The following is a 22,290-nucleotide window of genomic DNA, read 5'->3' as shown; positions in this document are numbered from 1 at the left end:
ATTTACCAAACCCACTCTGCATTATTGCTGAATTACACCTTGATGAGGTCTTTTTCAGAGGGTTGAGAAATACCTTTGTTTTATACCTGGTTCCTATTCACTAGGAACGAAATAGAAGCAACCGAAACAAGCAGCGACTACCCGAACTTGTCCAATAAGAATCACTTGTTTTTCATTTTCCGTCGCAAAAATGTTTTTGTTACAGTGTGTACTAATGAATACAACCCTGCAGTTCAGTATTTTATATCACTTGATGTAGGATAGGTTTACACAAGTATAAATGCATTATAATACATAGCCTACTTCATCTGAATAGATAAGCCATTTCTCACAAACAGGGGGGTGATAGGCGTTATCTGGCTACGTCATTTCATTACAACACAATAGACTTACAGGGACCATGTGCTTTAGCCTTGCAGGCAGCCACACATGGATTCAATCTGAACAAGAGGAGGCCATGTTGTTATGCAAAGCCCAGAGGAAAAGAGACGTTTCCACCTTTCTAAACACACACACACACACACACACACACACACACACATTAGTCACAGCAGCCCCTCCCCCCAGTCTCGATGCACCTCCCCCTCTACCATAAAAGGGGAGAGATGGAGTTTAGGCCAAAGACATCGGTTTTGTCTAGAAGGGATACAGCTTTTGTCAAAATGTACTTTTCGGAGCAGGTTTAGGAGAAATTACGCCAGCACGTTAAGACAATTAATGTAGCAGGTTAGGACAATTAATGTAACAGAATTTGGCTAAGGATAATTTGACAAAAGCTGTATACTATCTAGACATGCCAAAGGACATCCTGAGCGCTTTGTCACTCCTCAGGACCCTTTCATTAAAGGGACATGGACACAGTGCCTCAGGCTCTTAGAAGAAGCCTCTTAGAATGAGGGGAAAGTGACATTTTGTGTGACACTGTGGTCACAGGTCAATCAACACAGTCAGGGCTGCTGTGGCCACTGCTACTGAAAATGTGAAATAGAACCTTCCGTAAATGTACATCATATAGCAGACGCTGTTATCCAGAGCGTCTTACAGGAGCAATTTGTTTTAAGTCCCTTGCTCAAGGGCACATTGGCACACCAGCAACCTTTCGGTTACCTGCCGTCCTAAATCTACTAGGACCATTTTGCCAGTAGGCACATCAAAGTCACAGTAGAACGGCTTTCATTTAATATTCAAAATATACTGTTAAATAATGAATATCTAGACATTGTTTTAATCTCCACCACTCCCTATCAGAAACGGTAACAACCATGGATTTGAGGGTCTGACTTCGCTATCTTCAACCATGCCTTTGAGGGTCTGACTTCGCTACCTTCAACCATGGATTTGAGGGTCTGACTTCGCTACCTTCAACCATGGATTTGAGGGTCTGACTTCGCTACCTTCAACCATGGATTTGAGGGTCTGACTTCGCTACCTTCAACCATGGATTTGAGGGTCTGACTTCGCTACCTTCAACCATGGATTTGAGGGTCTGACTTCGCTACATTCAACCATGCCTTTGAGGGTCTGACTTCGCTACCTTCAACCATGGATTTGAGGGTCTGACTTCGCTACCTTCAACCATGGATTTGAGGGTCTGACTTCGCTACATTCAACCATGCCTTTGAGGGTCTGACTTCGCTACCTTCAACCATGGATTTGAGGGTCTGACTTCGCTACCTTCAACCATGGATTTGAGGGTCTGACTTCGCTACCTTCAACCATGGATTTGAGGGTCTGACTTCGCTACCTTCAACCATGGATTTGAGGGTCTGACTTCGCTACCTTCAACCATGGATTTGAGGGTCTGACTTCGCTACCTTCAACCATGGATTTGAGGGTCTGACTTCGCTACCTTCAACCATGGATTTGAGGGTCTGACTTCGCTACATTCAACCATGCCTTTGAGGGTCTGACTTCGCTACCTTCAACCATGGATTTGAGGGTCTGACTTCGCTACCTTCAACCATGGATTTGAGGGTCTGACTTCGCTACCTTCAACCATGGATTTGAGGGTCTGACTTCGCTACCTTCAACCATGGATTTGAGGGTCTGACTTCGCTACCTTCAACCATGGATTTGAGGGTCTGACTTTGCTACCTTCAACAATGCCTTTGAGGGTCTGACTTCGCAACCTTCAACCATGGATTTGAGGGTCTGACTTCGCTACCTTCAACCATGCCTTTGAGGGTCTGACTTCGCTACCTTCAACCATGGATTTGAGGGTCTGACTTCGCTACCTTCAACCATGGATTTGAGGGTCTGACTTCGCTACCTTCAACCATGGATTTGAGGGTCTGACTTCGCAACCTTCAACCATGGATTTGAGGGTCTGACTTTGCTACCTTCAACAATGCCTTTGAGGGTCTGACTTCGCAACCTTCAACCATGGATTTGAGGGTCTGACTTCGCTACCTTCAACCATGCCTTTGAGGGTCTGACTTCGCTACCTTCAACCATGCCTTTGAGGGTCTGATTTCGCTACCTTCAACCATGGATTTGAGGGTCTGACTTTGCTACCTTCAACAATGCCTTTGAGGGTCTGACTTCGCAACCTTCAACCATGGATTTGAGGGTCTGACTTTGCTACCTTCAACAATGCCTTTGAGGGTCTGACTTCGCTACCTTCAACCATGGATTTGAGGGTCTGACTTCGCTACCTTCAACCATGCCTTTGAGGGTCTGACTTCGCTACCTTCAACCATGCCTTTGAGGGTCTGATTTCGCTACCTTCAACCATGGATTTGAGGGTCTGACTTTGCTACCTTCAACAATGCCTTTGAGGGTCTGACTTCGCAACCTTCAACCATGGATTTGAGGGTCTGACTTCACAACCTTCAACCATGGATTTGGCTCATCTTTAATCAGGTCAAACAGTCCCAAATGGAACCCTATTCCCTATATAGTGCACTACTTTTGACCAAAGCCTTATGGGGTAGTATAGTAGGGCACTATATAGAGCATAGGGTGCCATTTGGGACATAGTAGTGAGTATGACTGAAATCCCAAGCAGCTACGGGCTGTGTTTATACTGCGAGGTATGTTAATACGAGCACACATTCCTATACTCCCAAATTGCAGTGTTAAATTACAGCCTCAGCAGAGAGAGGAAATATTATCTATTTCACTTGCTTTAGCAATGTAAACATATGCTTCCCATGCCAATAAAGCCCTTTGAATTGAATTGAGAGAGAGGAGAGAGAGAGAGAGAGATCATGAGAAAACAAAAAGATAATTCTTTCCAATGTGTCAAGTAATTAACAAAAAAACTGAGCAAACTATAATTCTATTTGGCCTGAAACACAGTGGCAGAATACCTGACAACTGTGATTGACCCAAAATTAAGGAAAGCTTTGACCATGTACAGACTCAGTGAGCATAGCCTTGCTATTGAGAAAGGCCGTCGTAGGCAGACCTGGCTCTCAAGAGAAGACTATGTACACACTGCCCACAAAATTGTACACACTTCCCACAAAATTAGGTGGAAACTAAGCTGCATTTCCTAACCTCCTGCCAAATGTATGACCATATTAGAGACACATATTTCCCTCAGATTAAACAGACGCACAAAGAATTTGAAAACAAATCCAATTTTGATAAACTCCCTACTTCATCTACTGGGTGAAATACCACACAGTGTGACATCACAGCAGCAAGATGTGTGACCTGTTGCCACAAGAAAAGAAGTGAAGAACAAACACCATTGTAAATAAAACCCATATTTATGTTGATTTATTTTCCCTTTTTGTACTTTAACTATTTGCACATCGTTACGACACTGTATATAGACATAATATGACATTTGAAATATCTTTATTCTTTTGGAACTTCTGTGAGTGTAATGTGTACTGTTAATTTTTATTGTTTATTTCACTTTCGTTTATTATCTACTTCACTTGCTTTGGCAATGTTAACATACGTTTTCTATTCCAATAAAGCCCTTAAATTGAATTGAGAGAAAGAAAGACAGAGAGGAGGAGAGACAGAGAGACAGAAAGAAAGACAGAGAGGGGGAGAGACAGAGAGACAGAGAGAAAGAAAGACAGAGAGGGGGAGAGAGAGACAGAGAGACAGAGAGAAGGAAAGTGTTGGAGGACGGAGGCGTGACAAAAGTCGTGCTTAAGGGTGGCCAACACCTGCCTAACCAGGCCAGGACACACGTTCAGTTTGTATTGTAATTCTTTTGTTTTTTATCCTCTTATGTCTGTTGTCTAGTAAATATTTCCATTTTTATTTTCATTGTTTTTATTCGTTTTTTCCCTGTGCAGCGCATTGTGTTGCATTCTATTTCTGACATGTGCTGTCTGAATAAAGCTTTATTCTATTTGACTTTTGACCAGAGCCCTATGGGTGCCCCGGTTAAAAGTAGTGCACTACACAGGGAATAGGGCCCCGGGTTAAAAGTAGTGCACTACACAGGGAATAGGGCCCTGGTCAAAAGTAGTGCACTACACAGGGAATAGGGCCCCGGGTTAAAAGTAGTGCACTACACAGGGAATAGGGCCCCGGGTTAAAAGTAGTGCACTACACAGGGAATAGGGCCCCGGGTTAAAAGTAGTGCACTACACAGGGAATAGGGCCCTGGTCAAAAGTAGTGCACTACACAGGGAATAGGGCCCTGGTCAAAAGTAGTGCACTACACAGGGAATAGGGTGCCATTTGGGGCGTTACCCAGACCTTCATCTGTCAAGGCAGGGCACTGTGAGCAGCCTTGATTCCTCTCAACTGTCACTCAGCAGGGGGTCTTGCTCACACACTCACACACACTTATCAATTTGTAAAAACATTAAAAAAAACTGAAGTAGGCTATGATACCATAATTGGCTACAAGATGAAAATAGCAGCGTCAAGGACCCGACAAGAAACAGCATCAAGGTGAAAACATCACCCCATGTAGGAGAGAGACACCACGTGACACCCTGCCTGCTCTAGCATCTTTTGATTTGCTACTGGGAGGGAGTGCTTCGTGAAATAACACCGTTCTTTCCGTTATTACTCATCAATAATGTAAACCTATCACAACACTCAAATATGTCATTCGTTATTTCAGATGTAACGCAGATCACAAATAAAAGCGAGTTCATGTGTTTTTTTTTTACTGTTTTTTTTTACAATAAAAAAATTATAGAATTACAAAAAAATGGACAAAGGGGAGTTAAACATAAGGTTTAGGCTAAAATAAAATGCCATGAATGAGCGAGACCTGGAAACAAACCTGAGGGCGGAGGTGAAAATAAGGGAGATGAGCGAAAGCACTTTTGCCATCTTGATGTGTACCGTTATTCAGAGAGAAGCGGATCTGTGCCTGTTAGAAATAACACCAAATAATATATCCTGCCATCCTAATCAATACGTGATCAAATTAATCGAATATGCCGGACGTACATTAAAACAATAATATCGACCGAAGTATATAATTCGAGGCACCTTCATAGGTGTTGCATCACCTTGCATACCTGTCCCGTCTCATAACCTAAAAAGCAGCAGCCCCGCCTTCACTGCAGTAACGGTACACACCGCCATTCCATTCTATCGACCCACTCGGAAATTGCATAACAATATAATTGAAAACAACAGACGGAAAACATGTAGCTGGTGCTGTCTGTTTCACAGAGCCTATTGCTGCCTATTCGCCTACTGAAAATAGCGGAGTCATTCGCATTCGCAACCACCTTATGCATCACTTTCATTTTCCGGCACAACCTATTATTTCTTGCCTGCCTGCACGGCGACACACACAGGGCGGTAGGCTACACTAGAGGACACTAAACATCATTCGTTCCGACAAAAGAAAAATAACGGAACAAAAAACATCATAATCAAACACGAACATATTGGTAAAATCCAGCGAGAGCAAAACCAACAAACATTGAGAAACAAGCTTCTGACGCTGACACATCCATGCACGGGTAAACTATAAACCAAACCATGTTTTTCTACCTGCACAAGTTGCCATTTGCTGCAGCGTTTTGGAGTCTTTTCCGCGTCTGCTCTAGAATAAATGTAGGTTTAAAATAAGCAAACACGTCCCCGCAATCTGTGCAAATAATACTGTATAGATAAGCACCACAGGTATGTTTTTATAGGAGGACATTTGCGAGCCCCGTTTCCCTGTTCAGGTGTACATGTTCACGGCTCCTGCCTGCGCACGGCGCTCAACTCTGTGTGTCACAGCTTGTGTCGTCAGCGGCCACATAAAAAGGTGCTTTCCGTTTCCAGCCCCTCATCTCACCACTCATTTAACGATATTTACCTAAAATAAGATTTTATTGGCTGGTAGGTTGAGTAAAAGTGAGGAAGATAGGTGGAACACAGGTAATAGGTTATCCAATGAGAGGAAGCTACTCTTTTCTGATCCAATTTAAAGTCAAATCCAAGTTACAATAATGTGCAGACAAACTTCATGAATCAAGTGATTGATTAGGCTACATCGGAAATATAAATAGCTGTTCTGGGTTATTGTAGCTATAATGTTGTGTATTTCTATGGTATTTTGGGAATTTAGCAAACTGAGAATCATTATCCTATTTATATTCCTGTAGCGCAATTGAACTATATTCTTCACAATCAAATAAAATGTAAATAAATTCCTTGCTCTTGCATGTAAAGTTAGAGGTAAAACAGAATGTCAAGGCAGCTGGCGCTGTCGCTGCTGCCTAGCTAGATTCCTTTAAGAGACTGCAGCAGTTGCTCACACACATAGGAAAACTGTATGACGCCCATTTCTTTCCTGCAGCATAACAGGTAAACTACTATCTTCCACAAATCAGCTTATCTTCCACAAATGAAAATCATCACAAGTTATTCAACAAGCTCTATTTTGAGGACTACACCATATCACCTACCATGCCCAAAACAATGTTATGCTAACCAAAAAGCATACCACGAGATGCCTGAGTGTAATATATTAAAATCTAAGTTGACAAAGTGGCTAAATAAAACAACAATTTGTACAACACAGCTCTTACCTTTAAGCAACCCACGCGACAAACAATGCATCAAAAAAGTGTTGCGGGCAGCTAACCGAAGGGGTTGTCATCCAAAACAATTCCAACACAATCCCGAATACAATATGTAGCTATTTATTTTAGATAATGATATAATGAATGACATGCAATCAGTGACTACACAAGCACATTGCTGAATATTCCATCACACTCAAATAACTCTGCGACCCGGTAGTAAAACAAGACCAACTATTTGCTATTCTCGTTATCTACTAGTTATTTTTCAGCACAAAATATCAGGTGGCTCAGCTTAACTGAACTGCATGGCTGGGGCAGCACGTTAGCAAGCTAGCCTGTGTAGCTGATAAGTTTTTGTTGAGCAAAAAAGGTAGCAAACGTCACGATTTATTTGAACAAATATAACACATTGCAGCTTGTGTATTGGAAAAACAAGGAGAAAAGTTAACCTCCAGTCCACGGGATGAGAGGCGAGTATAACGGTACGCTCGAGCAATGCACCGCTAGGCGGAGAGAGAAGCGAGACAGGTATAACGGTACACAGCACACTGGAATATAGGCTACTTACTACTTTCCAGCACTTGAAGTCCCTAAAACGTTGTTCAGGAAAGTCCCAAAGTCGACGAACAGATTTAAATAAACACAAAAGTACGTAGTCCGTCTCACTGAATCGTTTCCCGTTGTTTTTACGGAGTTTGACTTACCGTTATTCCTCCTCGGGTTCGCCTGTTTTCTGCGCTTACACCTGGGGCCATCCGCCATGATCCTTTCGCTGTGTCTGAATGCTGCCCGAGCGAGTCAGCCCCCCCCCCCCCATCCCTCCCTCCCTCCCGTACCCCCTCCTCTCACCACTCTACCTCCCTCCCTGAGCTGCACCTGGTTTACGACACTCTCTGCTTTACGACATCACCTTCTCCACCGCTATCACCTCAGCGCGTTGTCAATCCGTCTACTGGCAGCACGTGAGTCCATCCCGACCTTTTGATTACGCCGGACACTAGCGTGTTTGCGCCTGTTGCGGAACAGATAGGATACATGGTGAAATAGATATGGCAAGTTGTTTTGATAACAGGTAACATTTTGACAGGTAATAGACAGTCCATTACTAGGCTGCCTGCTACTATTATGAAGTTCACATTTGGAAAGGAGAAGCTCCTTCAAGCGACAGGCAACCGTTCACGTGACAGAGCATTAATTTAACCTCTTAAAAGCCGGACTGTTGCTGCTGCACACGTAGGCTACTCTAGAACAGTTTTGTAAAAACACACACACATTTTTTTGCACAACCTCTCCTGCGCTGACTCTATGCACACACACAGGACTCTATCCACACACTTACACATACTTACAGTGACACCCAAACACCCACACTCAGAAGCATCGTGCACACCAGAAAACATGGAGCACCAAGAATATGAGGATGGCTGGGAGGTGGAAGTTGGAGAATTTAGCATTAAAAAAAAAACTAAAACAGATTTCTCTTGTAATTTAGAGCCAGAATCATTATGCTTAAAGGTGCACTATGCAGGAATTGCTCCTCCATTTCCTGGTTGTTAAACAAGTACTTTCCCCTAATTTAATTTTATGTGACAAAACAAGCAATGTACAGTGTAGAACTAATGTCATTGTACCATCTAAACCACTATGGTGGTATTTTCAGCTGTTTGAAGCTACACGTGCCCCTGTGCCCCCTATAGGCATGACACCTCTGCACACACTACATACGCCCACACACACAACACGCGCACACTGACGCCACTCACACACTTCCACACTCACCAAATATGCTACTGCTACTGTCTATTATCTATCCTGTTGCCTAGTCACTTTACCCCTACCTACAGTTGAAGTCGGAAGTTTAAATACACCTTAGCCAATTACATTTAAACTCAGTTTTCACAATTCCTGACATTTAATCCTAGTAAAAATTCCCTGTCTTAGGTCAGTTAGGATCACCACTTTATTTTAAGAATGTGAAATGTTAGAATAATAGTAGAGAGAATGATTTATTTCAGCTTTTATTTCTTTCATCCCATTCCCAATGGGTCAGAAGTTTACATACAAGCAACTAGTATTTGGTAGCATTGCCTTTAAATTGTTTAATTTGGGACAAACGTTTCGGGTAGCCTTCCACAAGCTTCTCACAATAAGTTGGGTGAATTCTGGCCCATTCCTCCTGACAGAGCTGGTGTAACGGAGTCAGGATTGAAGGCCTCCTTGCTCACACACGCTTTTTCAGTTTTGCCCACAGATTCTCTATAGGATTGAGGTCAGGGCTTTGTGATGGCCACTCCAATACCTTGACTTTGTTGTCCTTACTTTGGAAGTATGCTTAGGGTCATTGTCCGTTTGGAAGACCCATTTGCGACCAAGCTTTAACTTTCTGACTGATGTCTTGAGATGTTTCTTCAATATATCCACATAATTTCCCTACCTCATGATGCCATCTATTTTGTGAAGTGCACCAGTCCCTCCTGCAGCAAATCACCCCCACAACATGATGCTGCCACCCCTGTCCTTCACGGTTGGGATGGTGCTCTTTGGCTTCAAGCCCCCTCCCCCCCCCTTTTCCTCCAAACATAACGATGGTCATTATGGCCAAACAGTTCTATTTTTGTTTCATCAGACCAGAGGACATTTCTCCAAAAAGTACGATCTTTGTCCCCATGTGCACTTGCAAACCATAGTCTGGATTTTTTTATGGCGGTTTTGGAGCAGAGGCTTCTTCATTGCTTAGCGGCCTTTCAGGTTATGTCGATATAGGACTTGTTTTACTGTGGATATAGATACTTTTGTAACTGTTTCCTCCAGCATCTCCACAAGGTCCTTTGCTGTTGTTCTGGGATTGATTTGCACTTTTCGCACCAAAGTACGTTAATCTCTAGGAGACAGAACGCTTCTCCTTCCTGAGCGGTATGACAGCTGCATGATCCCATGGTGTTTAAACTTGCATACTATTGTTTGTACAGATGAATGTGGTACCTTCAGGCATTTAGAAATTGCTCCCAAGGATGAACCAGACTTGTGGAGGTCTACAATTTTTTTTCTGAGGTCTTGGCTGATTTCTTTTGATTTTCCCATGATGTCAAGCAAAGAGGCACTGAGTTTGAAGGTAGGCCTTGAAATCCATCCACAGGTACACCTCCAATTGACTCAAATTATGTAAATGATCCTATCAGAAGCTTCTAAAGCCTTGACATAATTTTCTGGAATTTTCCAATCTGTTTAAAGGCACAGTCAACTTAGTGTATGTAAACTTCTGACCCACTGTAATTGTGATACAGTGAATTATAAGTGAAATAATCTGTCTGTAAACAATTTTTGGAAAAATTACTTGTGTCATGCACAAAGTAGATGTCCTGACCGACTTGCTAACAAGAAATGTGTGCAGTGGTTGAAAAATGAGTTTTAATGACTCCAGCCTAAGTGTATGTAAACTTCCGACTTCAACTGTATATGTACATACACTCTTAGAAAAAAAGGTGCTATCTAGAACCAAAAAGGGTTCTTGGGCTGTCCTCATAGGGTAATCCTTTGAAGAACCTCTTTTGGTTCCAGTTAGAACCATTTTGTGTTCATTGTAGAACCCTTTCCACAGAGGGTTCTACCTGGAACCAAAAAGGGTTCTCCTATGGGGAGAGCCACAGAACCCTTTTGGAACCCTTTTTTCTAAGAGTGTAGCTACCTCAATTATCTTGTACGCACATTGACTGTACTGGTACTCCCTGTATATATCGTCTCACAATTATTTCTTAATTTTTTATCTTTAACTCTGCATTGTTTGGGGGCAACAGGTAGTGTTGGTCCAGTAACTGAAAGGTCTGTGTTTTGAAAGAAATATGCCGATGTGCCCTTGAGCAAGGCACTTAACCTGAGTTGTTCCTGTATGTCGTTCTGGATAAGACCGTCTGCTAAATTACTAAAATGGAAAATGAAATGGAAAATGTTGGAAAAGGAAGCATTTCAGTGTTAGTCTACACCTGTTGTTTACGAAGCACGTGACAAATACTATTTTATTTTGTTTGACACACACACACAGTTTAGTAGCTAATGGATTTGCAGGCAATATGATGTTGTAGAGAAATAATTATGATGATTCAATTGATAACAACAATTATGAAAAGTATGATTGCCTAATTATAATGATGACAACACAATGATTATTATGAATATAAAATAATATGATAGGCCTTGCAATGTATTATTATTTGATTTTGTTTGACACAGACAGCACTTTTAGGCCTTTGTCATTGGCTTGTGTCTTTACTTCCAGTGAAAGTGAGCAAGCAGGACGTTATGTGATACGTGGACATTCATGGGTTGAGTCTGCTTGCATTCCCAATGGCACCCTATTCCCTATAGTGGTCTTTTGACTAGGGCCCCATAGACCTCTGGTCAAAAGTATTGCACTAGAATAGGGAATAGGGTGCCATTGGGGACCTATACTATGAGATGTGACACTGTACACAGAGAATAGACCCGATTTTCTCACTGAGCAGGGAAATATGACGTCTGCAGGATTCCTCTCTTTATAAACGGTTCCTTTTTTCCCTCCCTCTTCATCTATCCACATTCAGACTGTTATCACTGTATCACATGCCTGCCATAAGCTTTTAACCTTTATTTCACCTGACAAGTCAATTAAGATTTAACTCTGATTCAGGCCTACGTTCATATGACGTCCTGAGAGAGGCGAAGAGAAGAAAGAGAGAGAGGGAAGAGAGGAAAGAGAAAGGGAAGAGAGGAAAGAGAGCGGGAAGAGAGGAAAGAGAGAGCGAGGAAAGAGAGAGAGAGGGAAGAGAGGAGAGAGAGAGGAAAGAGAGGAAAGAGAGAGAGGGAAGAGAGGAGAGAGGAAAGAGAGAGAGAGGGAAGAGAGGAAAGAGTGAGGAATAAGAGACACACAGTCCTCTTCAAACCAGAGTACCGGTATACAGGAGGCTACACTCCTTTCCTCAACAGGGACAAGCAGCCATATGACAGTTCGTTACAGGTCACAAGAGCAGCTTCCAGACTGCAGGCCCATCAAGCTATTCTTGTACCTGACGACTATCAGGTTTCCCACTGAGCCTGGACTTGCTGTATGTCTCCCATGCCTTTCCAAAGTCAGCTAGTCTGTTTAGTGGTCATCGTGCCCCTAGTCTGTTTAGTTTTCCTTAGATAGGCCAATGTCAGTTTTAGTGCAGGGCCTGAAATAGACCTTTTCCAGAATGCTTCATTCCATCTCAGCTCTTAGGGCTATATGCATTTCTATTTTGGAATGCATGTACTATTTCTTTCTTCACAGCACTGAACACTGTACGACGACACATGTAGAAAAAAAGGTTACATCTAGAACCTAAAAGGGTTCTTCTGCTGTCCCCATAGGAGAACCCTTTGAATAACCCTTTTGTGTTCCTTGTAGAACGCATTCCACACAGGGTTCTACAGTACATGGAACCAAAAACCTTTTTTTCCACACCCCCAGGACTGAACCACCCCTATACCCAGGACTGAACCACCCTCACCAGGACTGAACCAGCCCTATCCCTAGGACTGAAGCACCCCTATCCCCAGGACTGAACCACCCCTATCCCTAGGACTGAACCACCCCTATCCCCAGGACTGAACCACCCCTATCCCCAGGACTGAACCACCCCTATCCCTAGGACTGAACCACCCCTATCCCCAGGACTGAACCACCCCTATCCCCAGGACTGAACCACCCCTATCCCCAGGACTGAACCACCCCTATCCCCAGGACTGAACCACCCCTATCCCCAGGACTGAACCACCCCTATACCCAGGACTGAACCACCCTCACCAGGACTGAACCACCCCTATCCCTAGGACTGAACCATCCCTATCCCCAGGACTGAACCACCCCTATCCCTAGGACTGAACCACCCCTATCCCCAGGACTGAACCACCCCTATCCCCAGGACTGAACCACCCCTATCCCTAGGACTGAACCACCCCTATCCCCAGGACTGAACCACCCCTATCCCCAGGACTGAACCACCCCTATCCCCAGGACTGAACCACCCCTATCCCCGGGACTGAACCACCCCTATCCCTAGGACTGAACCACCCCTATCCCTAGGACTGAACCACCCCTATCCCTAGGACTGAACCACCCCTATCCCCAGGACTGAACCACCCCTATCCCCAGGACTGAACCACCCCTATCCCCAGGACTGAACCACCCCTATCCCCAGGACTGAACCACCCCTATCCCTAGGACTGAACCACCCCTATCCCTAGGACTGAACCACCCCTATCCCCAGGACTGAACCACCCCTATCCCCAGGACTGAACCACCCCTATCCCCAGGACTGAACCACCCCTATCCCCAGGACTGAACCACCCCTATCCCCAGGACTGAACCACCCCTATCCCCAGGACTGAACCACCCCTATCCCCAGGACTGAACCACCCTCACCAGGACTGAACCACCCCTATCCCCAGGACTGAACCACCCCTATCCCTAGGACTGAACCACCCCTATCCCTAGGACTGAACCACCCCTATCCCTAGGACTGAACCACCCCTATCCCTAGGACTGAACCACCCCTATCCACAGGACTGAACCACCCCTATCCCTAGGACTGAACCACCCCTATCCCCAGGACTGAACCACCCCTATCCCCAGGACTGAACCACCCCTATCCCCAGGACTGAACCACCCCTATCCCCAGGACTGAACCACCCCTATACCCAGGACTGAACCACCCTCACCAGGACTGAACCACCCCTATCCCCAGGACTGAACCACCCCTATCCCTAGGACTGAACCACCCCTATCCCTAGGACTGAACCACCCCTATCCCTAGGACTGAACCACCCCTATCCCTAGGACTGAACCACCCCTATCCCTAGGCCTGAACCATCCTCACCAGGAGACAATCTCTGGAGGTATCTTGCATGAAAACATTTATGTTCAACCAAGAGGTACCCAATGTAACCCAAGTGCTAGCTTACATCACCCAAAATATAAAATATGATGACAATCTGAACTACAAAGGGGAGGAAAAGTAAATTGACTGAGCAGGGAGCTGTTGTCTATATGAGAGCACATTTGTCGTGTCTGCTCCGGTACTAATGTAAGCTGAGATACAACAGCGCTCCTGAGTCTCTCTCTGTACCTGGTAACTCGTATGCTAATGTCCTGGTGCAATCAAGCATGCTGACATCAGAGTTTGTGTCCTCACAACCTACCTGCCATGTTGGCTACGGTGAGACAGAGTCTGCGTCCCAAATGTGACCTTATTCCCTATATAGTGCACTACATAGGGAATAGGAGGCCATTTGGGACACAGTCAACGTGGGTCACACAGGACCCTCACCCCAATTGAGGCTGGCACATTATTAGGTATATTTTGTTACCGTAAAACTTCAATTAAACGCGGAGTCTCAAATAGCCTGCCCCTTTTAATAGCCGGTCATTTCAGCAAATAAATGCCTGGTCTAAATGAATTGTTTACGAGGTTACCATGGACACAGCTCTGAAGCGTGAAATCAGGGGTGTGTGATAGGCAGCCTAGTCTTTGCAAGTCTGTTCTGCGATGGATTTGTTATGATAATACTTATACCGGTCATACTGGTCACAGTAAACATTGTGGTAATCTTTTCAAAATGTTATTAAGCAAAAGCTGTGTGCATTAAGGAAATAGAAGCCTGGCTCAAATAGAAGCCTGCCTCTGATAAGTGCCTGTTGAGTTCAATGATTGAAGTAAATAAACACCCAGACTATTAATTCAAATTTTACGGTAGTTTCGTAGTCCTATCATCTTGCATCGATTGGATCAACCCACCATTTCATTGTTACAGTGCATGGTCGATAGGCAACTGTAGGCTGTCCTTGTGATTGTCACGTTCGTTGACAGATGGATTGGACCAAGGTGCAGCTTGGTAGGCGTACATTTGACTTTATTTTAAATGACACCGAAAAAACAACAAAAATACGAAAATGAACGTAAAGCTACATGCAGTGCAGAAAGCAACTACACACAAACAAGATCCCACAATCTAAGATTGGGGAAAAGGGCTGCCTAAGTATGATCCTCAATCAGAGACAACGACAACGAGGCTGCCTCTGATTGGGAACCATACTAGGCCAACAAAGAAATAGAAACATAGATTTGCCCACTCAAGTCACACCCTAACCTAACCAAATAGAGAATAAAAAAGTCTCTCTAAGGTCAGGGCGTGACAGTGATAGATTAGTGGTGAATACATAACGGCCAGCCATTAAGGAACACATGGAATGATGTCCTACAGTGCGGCCTGTAGAGAAACAATTCAACAGAGATACAAGTAAAGACCATTTAAATACACTGTATGACATCCTCAGTGGTTAACTGAGGGATCTGTACCACACGTGTCCCTGTGAAGTAATCCTCAGGATGTCCATACTTAAAGGTACAATGCAGACATTTTTATCTCTGTATCAACATTTTCCTTGGTAACAATTAAGTACCATACTGTGATTGTTTTCAATTAAAATGGTCGACAAGAAACAAAAATAGCTTCTTAGCTCAGAGCAATTTCTCAAGCAAGAATATAGCTAAGACTGTATGGGAGTGTTCTGAGTGGGGAGGGGAAAACTGAAAACTAGCTGTGATTGGCAGAGAGGTTTGGAACTCTCTTTCTTATTGGTCTATTAACATGACGTGTTTTATGTGATGTCACCAAGCAGGCCAAAACTCCATCCCACCAAAACAGGCTGGAATTTCAGGCGGTCTTTTTAAATAGCTCTTACACTAAAAGGCAATTATCATAATTTTCACAATGTCACAATATTATTTTAACCGCATATTGTGGAAATATATACTAAATACGAAGAAAAAAAATCTAGTTTTTGACTGCACTGGGCCTTTAATATGCCTTTAGTTAGTAATACATCAGTCACCTGTCATGATTGGATGGCACATTGAGTTTGACTTTCGTCTCAAATAATGTCAAATAAAATGACTCATGTTCCCAGAGACTTAATCAGCCCCAGTGTGCAGACAACAGCAGAACTCTGTGTGTGTGTGTGTGTGTGTGTGTGTGTGTGTGTGTGTGTGTGTGTGTGTGTGTGTGTGTGTGTGTGTGTGTGTGTGTGTGTGTGTGTGTGTGTGTGTGTGTGTGTGTGTGTGTGTGTGTGTGTGTGTGTGTGTGTGTGTGCGTGCGTGCGTGCGTGTGTGTCATACATAAGGATTGTGGTCTGGCTACAGGCACACACACACACACACACACATTGCAATGGAAGACATCAATTACATTAACTGAGACATTGACTGAGAAGAAGGGATTCATCTAGCCTACCAATACAGGGACGTACAGTCCGGTGGGTACGGTGAGACGTAGAGTCCGGTGGGTACGGTGAGGTACGGTGAGACGTAGAGTCCAGTGGGTACGGTGAGACGTACAGTCCAGTGGGTACGGTGAGATGTAGAGTCCGGTGGGTACGGTGAGGTACGGTGAGACGTAGAGTCCAGTGGGTACGGTGAGACGTACAGTCCAGTGGGTACGGTGAGACGTAGAGTCCAGTGGGTACGGTGAGACGTAGAGTCCGGTGGGTACGGTGAGGTACGGTAAGACGTAGAGTCCGGTGGGTACGGTGAGACGTAGAGTCCAGTGGGTACGGTGAGACGTAGAGTCCGGTGGGTACGGTGAGGTACGGTGAGACGTAGAGTCCAGTGGGTACGGTGAGACGTACAGTCCGGTGGGTACGGTGAGACGTAGAGTCCGGTGGGTACGGTGAGACATACAGTCCGGTGGGTACGGTGAGACGTACAGTCCAGTGGGTACGGTGAGACGTAGAGTCCGGTGGGTACGGTGAGACGTAGAGTCCGGTGGGTACGGTGAGACGTACAGTCCAGTGGGTACGGTGAGACGTACAGTCCAGTGGGTACGGTGAGACGTACAGTCCGGTGGGTACGGTGAGGTACGGTGAGACGTAGAGTCCAGTGGGTACGGTGAGACGTAGAGTCCGGTGGGTATGGTGAGACATACAGTCCGGTGGGTACGGTGAGACGTACAGTCCGGTGGGTACGGTGAGGTACGGTGAGACGTACAGTCCAGTGAGTACGGTGAGACGTACAGTCCAGTGGGTACGGTGAGATGTACAGTCCAGTGGGTACGGTGAGACATACAGTCCGGTGGGTACGGTGAGACATACAGTCCGGTGGGTACGGTGAGACATACAGTCCAGTGGGTACGGTGAGACATACAGTCCGGTGGGTACGGTGAGACATACAGTCCAGTGGGTACGGTGAGACATACAGTCCGGTGGGTACGGTGAGACATACAGTCCGGTGGGTACGGTGAGACGTACAGTCCAGTGGGTACGGTGAGACATACAGTCCTGTGGGTACGGTGAGACGTAGAGTCCGGTGGGTACGGTGAGACGTAGAGTCCGGTGGGTACGGTGAGATGTACGGTACGGTGAGACGTAGAGTCCAGTGGGTACGGTGAGACGTAGAGTCCGGTGGGTACGATGAGATGTACAGTCCAGTGGGTACGGTGAGACGTACAGTCCGGTGGGTACGGTGAGACGTACAGTCCAGTGGGTACGGTGAGACATACAGTCCAGTGGGTACGGTGAGACGTAGAGTCCGGTGGGTACGGTGAGACGTAGAGTCCGGTGGGTACGGTGAGATGTACGGTACGGTGAGACGTAGAGTCCAGTGGGTACGGTGAGACATACAGTCCGGTGGGTACGGTGAGACGTACAGTCCGGTGGGTACGGTGAGACGTAGAGTCCAGTGGGTACGGTGAGACGTACAGTCCAGTGGGTACGGTGAGACGTAGAGTCCGGTGGGTACGGTGAGACGTAGAGTCCAGTGGGTACGGTGAGACATACAGTCCAGTGGGTACGGTGGGACATACAGTACGGTGAGACGTAGAGTCCAGTGGGTACGGTGAGACATACAGTCCGGTGGGTACGGTGAGACGTACAGTCCAGTGGGTACGGAGTGACGTAGAGTCCGGTGGGTACGATGAGATGTACAGTCCAGTGGGTACGGTGAGACGTACGGTACGGTGAGACATAGAGTCCAGTGGGTACGGTGAGACGTACAGTCCGGTGGGTACGGTGAGACGTAGAGTCCGGTGGGTACGGTGAGACATACAGTCCGGTGGGTACGGTGGGACGTAGAGTCCGGTGGGTACGGTGAGACGTAGAGTCCGGTGGGTACGGTGAGACGTACAGTCCAGTGGGTACGGTGAGACGTACAGTCCAGTGGGTACGGTGAGATGTACAGTCCGGTGGGTACGGTGAGACATACAGTCCGGTGGGTACGGTGAGACGTAGAGTCCGGTGGGTACGGTGAGGTACGGTGAGACGTAGAGTCCGGTGGGTACGGTGAGACGTAGAGTCCAGTGGGTACGGTGAGACGTAGAGTCCGGTGGGTACGGTGAGACGTAGAGTCCAGTGGGTACGGTGAGACGTAGAGTCCGGTGGGTACGGTGAGACGTAGAGTCCAGTGGGTACGGTGAGACATACAGTCCAGTGGGTACGGTGGGACATACAGTACGGTGAGACGTAGAGTCCGGTGGGTACGGTGAGACGTACAGTCCAGTGGGTACGGTGAGACGTACAGTCCAGTGGGTACGGTGAGACGTACAGTCCAGTGGGTACGGTGAGATGTACAGTCCAGTGGGTACGGTGAGATGTACAGTCCAGTGGGTACGGTGAGATGTACAGTACGGTGAGATGTACAGTCCAGTGGGTACGGTGAGATGTACAGTCCAGTGGGTACTGTGAGACGTACAGTAGCAGAGGCACATAGGATTTTGTATGTGGTAATAAATGCAATCCGGCTTGAAATAGGACCCCTCCCTGGAAGTAATATGTACGTGTCGCACGGCCAATTGACTGCAGTGACGTTAAACTTGTTGGGAGCCTTGATGATGCCGCTGTTGGTCTGGGAAGGAGGTATGCATCATGCAACTGAGTCCCAAATGGCACACTATTCCCTATGTAGTGCACAACTTTTAACCGGGGCCCCAGCCGAAAGTAGTACACTATATAGGGAATAGGGTGCCATTTGGGACACAAGCTTATTAAGGGCGCCAGCGGAACCAAACTGGGCTCTCTCTCAGTGCCTCCCTGCTTATAGAGGGGTCAGAGTTACACTGCTTATGAAGCATGCACAGCAACTGAACACAACACACATCATCAGTGTTGGCTGTGTTGGGTGCATGTGATAAGATTTAGTCAATAGAACTCAAGGTCTTTGCTGACATGTTTTCAGTACTTGAAATTATTGAAGTGATATTTAAAAGAAGAAGTGAAGGGGTGTTGGAGTTGTGATTTGTAGGGGAACAAATGGTTATTTGATTGTCACAACGGAATCACACTATAATGTCAGAAGTGTTTGTGATATAAAGGTGACCTAGTTCCGGGTTGTCCTCAGACCACGTATTTGGACCTGGAGTCAACTAGCTGACCGGTTTATCTCTTCCAACAGGTGTGCATTAACAACACTAACATACACACACAACACAGTAGCAGAAAACCTAATAGGTGAGTCAGTGGACAGGACCTGCTCCACATCATCACACAGGGACGTACATTACCCCCTGACCTGGGATGTACATTACCCTCTGACCCCAGGTACAAGAAAAAAAAGATCGAAGCACAGGAAAGTAATCAATCGGACCATTCCAGGTGCTTGGACTCTCTCTCTCTCTCTCTCTCTTGCTCTCTCTCTGTGTGTTTCTCGCTCTCTCGCTCTCTCTCTGTGTGTTTCTCTCACTCTCTCTCTCGCTTGCTCTCTCTCTCTCTCTATGTGTTTCTCTCTCTGTCTCTACCTCTCTCACTGATTGACAAATATCTTTCCTGTTCTGCGTTTTCTCCATCTTTCCTTGCCTCTAAGTCTAAAAAACGATTCAGTAGTCTTCTCTGGGTTAGGTAATGAGTCACATATGTAAGGAAGACAGGGTGTGATGTTACTGAGCATCACTTCTTTCCCACTGGGAACATGTGTCTGGGTGTGTCTCTGTGTGTGTATGTATGTCTGTGTGTGTGTGTGACTGGGTGTGGTTGTGTCTGTGTGTGTGGAGGGCTGTAGTACTGTTCTATGGGACTGCTGCTCACCCTGTGTGTGTGTGTGTGTGTGTGTGTGTGTGTGTGTGTGTGTGTGTGTGTGTGTGTGTGTGTGTGTGTGTGTGTGTGTGTGTGTGTGTGTGTGTGTGTGTGTGTGTGTGTGTGTGTGTGTGTGTGTGTGTGTGTGTTTGTATGTAACAGGTTGGATAACGAATCTCAGGTACCAGAAGTCCCCACAAGAATAGTAAACAAACACAAATTTGACCAACTGGGGACATTTTGTTAGCCCCCACGAGGACAAATTATATTTCTAGGGGGTTTAGTGTTAAGGTTAGAAATAGGGTTAGGAGCTAGGGTTAGGGTTAAGGTTAGATTTTTGGGTTAAGGTTGCGATTGCGGTTAAGGTACGGGTTAAGGGTTAAGCAAAATAGTATTTTTAATGGACTGAATTGTATGTCCCCACAAGGTTAGCTGCGCAAGACTGTGTGTGTGTGTGTGTGTGTGTGTGTGTGTGTGTGTGTGTGTGTGTGTGTGTGTGTGTGTGTGTGTGTGTGTGTGTGTGTGTGTGTGTGTGTGTGTGTGTGTGTGTGTGTGTGTGTGTGTGTGTGTGTGTTGGAGAGAGCAGGAGAGCTACTCCGATGGGACCATTGCTCAGTGCTCATTACCATACCTGGAGGCTGACCTCATTGTTGCAGGCAGCAGAGAACATGTTAGTTCTGAGTGAGGCTAGATTACATCTCTCTCTCTCTTTCTCTCTCTCTCTCTCAATCTTTCTCTCTCTCGCATTGCTGCTGCTCTCTGCTCTCCCCTGCCTGCCTCAGGATGCATTCCAGACCTCTGGTCAAAAGTAGTGCACTATAAAGGGAAGAAGGTATCATTTGGGATGGACAGTTTCTCAACACGAGGAGACATTGCATTACTAAAATCCCCAGCCACTCATTTAGGCATGTGTGATTCATGCTGACATCACTCATAATGACACACATTTTACATGATAGAATGTTTTGTCAAATGATCCACCTTTACTGTCTGTATCAGTAGAATCTCCTCAGAGGAGAAAGGGGAGGACCATGCTCCTCGGTGAATTTTATAAAAATAAAATAGCGAAACATGAAAATAAAAGCCTTTTAAAAATAAAACTATACTAAATATATTCACGTCACCAAATAATTGATTGAAACACACTGTTTTGCAATGAAGGTCTACAGTAGCCTCAACAGCACTCTGTAGGGTAGCACCATGGTGTAGCCGGAGGACACCTAGCTTCTGTCCTCCTCTGGGTACATTGACTTCAATATATAACCTAGGAGGATCTTGGATTTCACAACTTCCCATAGACTTACACAGTAATTATGACAACTTCCGGAGGACGTCCTCCAACCTATCAGAGCACTTGCAGCATGAACTGACATGTTGTCCACCCAATCAAAGGATCAGAGAATGAATCTAAAAGCATATGCTACAGCTAGCTAGCAGCACTGCAGTGCATCAAATGTGGTGAGTAGTTGGCTCTAAGAGAGAGAAAGATAATAGTTTAATAGTTTTGAACAAATTCATATCTTCCAACATGAAGGAGAAGCGAGAGAGGGATTTGGTTGTATTTTTTAAAACCTTCACTTAGCAAGCAGATGCAGCTAGCTGGTTTAGTTTACTCAAACACCTGGCTCAAACAGAGAGGGATGCTATGTTATCTAGCTGGCTAAGGCTATCCAACACTGTTCCAACACTCTTCCAAGTCAAGGTAAGCTTTTGGTTTTCTTAATTTATTGCCACCGGGGCCCACCGGTGTAACTGCTAAACTGCTTCTGACTGCACACTGTACTGCATGATTGTAGCGGGTTTACTAACACGTTAGTTCTAGTAGATATGTTGTCTATGACTTGAGAATGATGTAGGCTGTGTGTAGCGGTTAGCGGTCATGATATGAAGGTTTGGCTTGGAAGGGTTTTTTCGCCTGGTCACAGACAGCTGATGTGTTGTGCACTGAAGTCCACAAGCAAAGGGAAAAGGTGAGTGGAGGAGAGTGCGTAGATAGTTGCGAGAAGGAATTATATACAGTACCAGTGAAACATTTGGACACACCTACTCATTCAATGGTTTTTCTTTATTTTTTACTATTTTCCACATTGTAGAATAATAGTGAAGACATCACAACTATGAAATAACACATATGGAATCATGTAGTAACCAAAAACGTGTTAAACAAATGGTGGAGGACCAGAGGACATTTCTCCAAAAAGTACGATCTTTGTCCCCATGTGCAGTTGCAAACCGTAGTCTGGCTTTTTTATGGCAGTTTTGGAGCAGTGGCTTCTTCCT

The 22,290-nt window shown here is 45.4% G+C and overlaps 1 protein-coding gene across 2 annotated transcripts in view; it reads right to left on the bottom strand.

Annotated features, from left to right (window-relative positions):
- The window catches only part of LOC129813622 (zinc finger E-box-binding homeobox 1-like), a 133,751-nt gene extending 126,000 nt beyond the window's left edge, over positions 1-7,751 (bottom strand). The window contains exon 1 of one of the 2 annotated variants that reach the window (XM_055865970.1): positions 7,664-7,751. In XM_055865970.1, coding sequence (XP_055721945.1) covers positions 7,664-7,721 — 58 coding nt within the window. In that variant the 5' untranslated portion in view covers positions 7,722-7,751. Of the gene's footprint in view, positions 1-5,934; positions 6,382-7,663 lie in introns of those variants that run through there. The other variant, XM_055865971.1, reaches the window with a different exon arrangement.
- Positions 7,752-22,290: the final 14,539 nt, after the last annotated feature.

Source organism: Salvelinus fontinalis, chromosome 17 (assembly GCF_029448725.1).
Source record: "Salvelinus fontinalis isolate EN_2023a chromosome 17, ASM2944872v1, whole genome shotgun sequence".
In the NCBI taxonomy this organism is placed as follows: domain Eukaryota; kingdom Metazoa; phylum Chordata; class Actinopteri; order Salmoniformes; family Salmonidae; genus Salvelinus; species Salvelinus fontinalis.
Note: the sequence above shows the minus strand (reverse complement) of the source record. Positions and strands in the feature narration are given on the sequence as shown.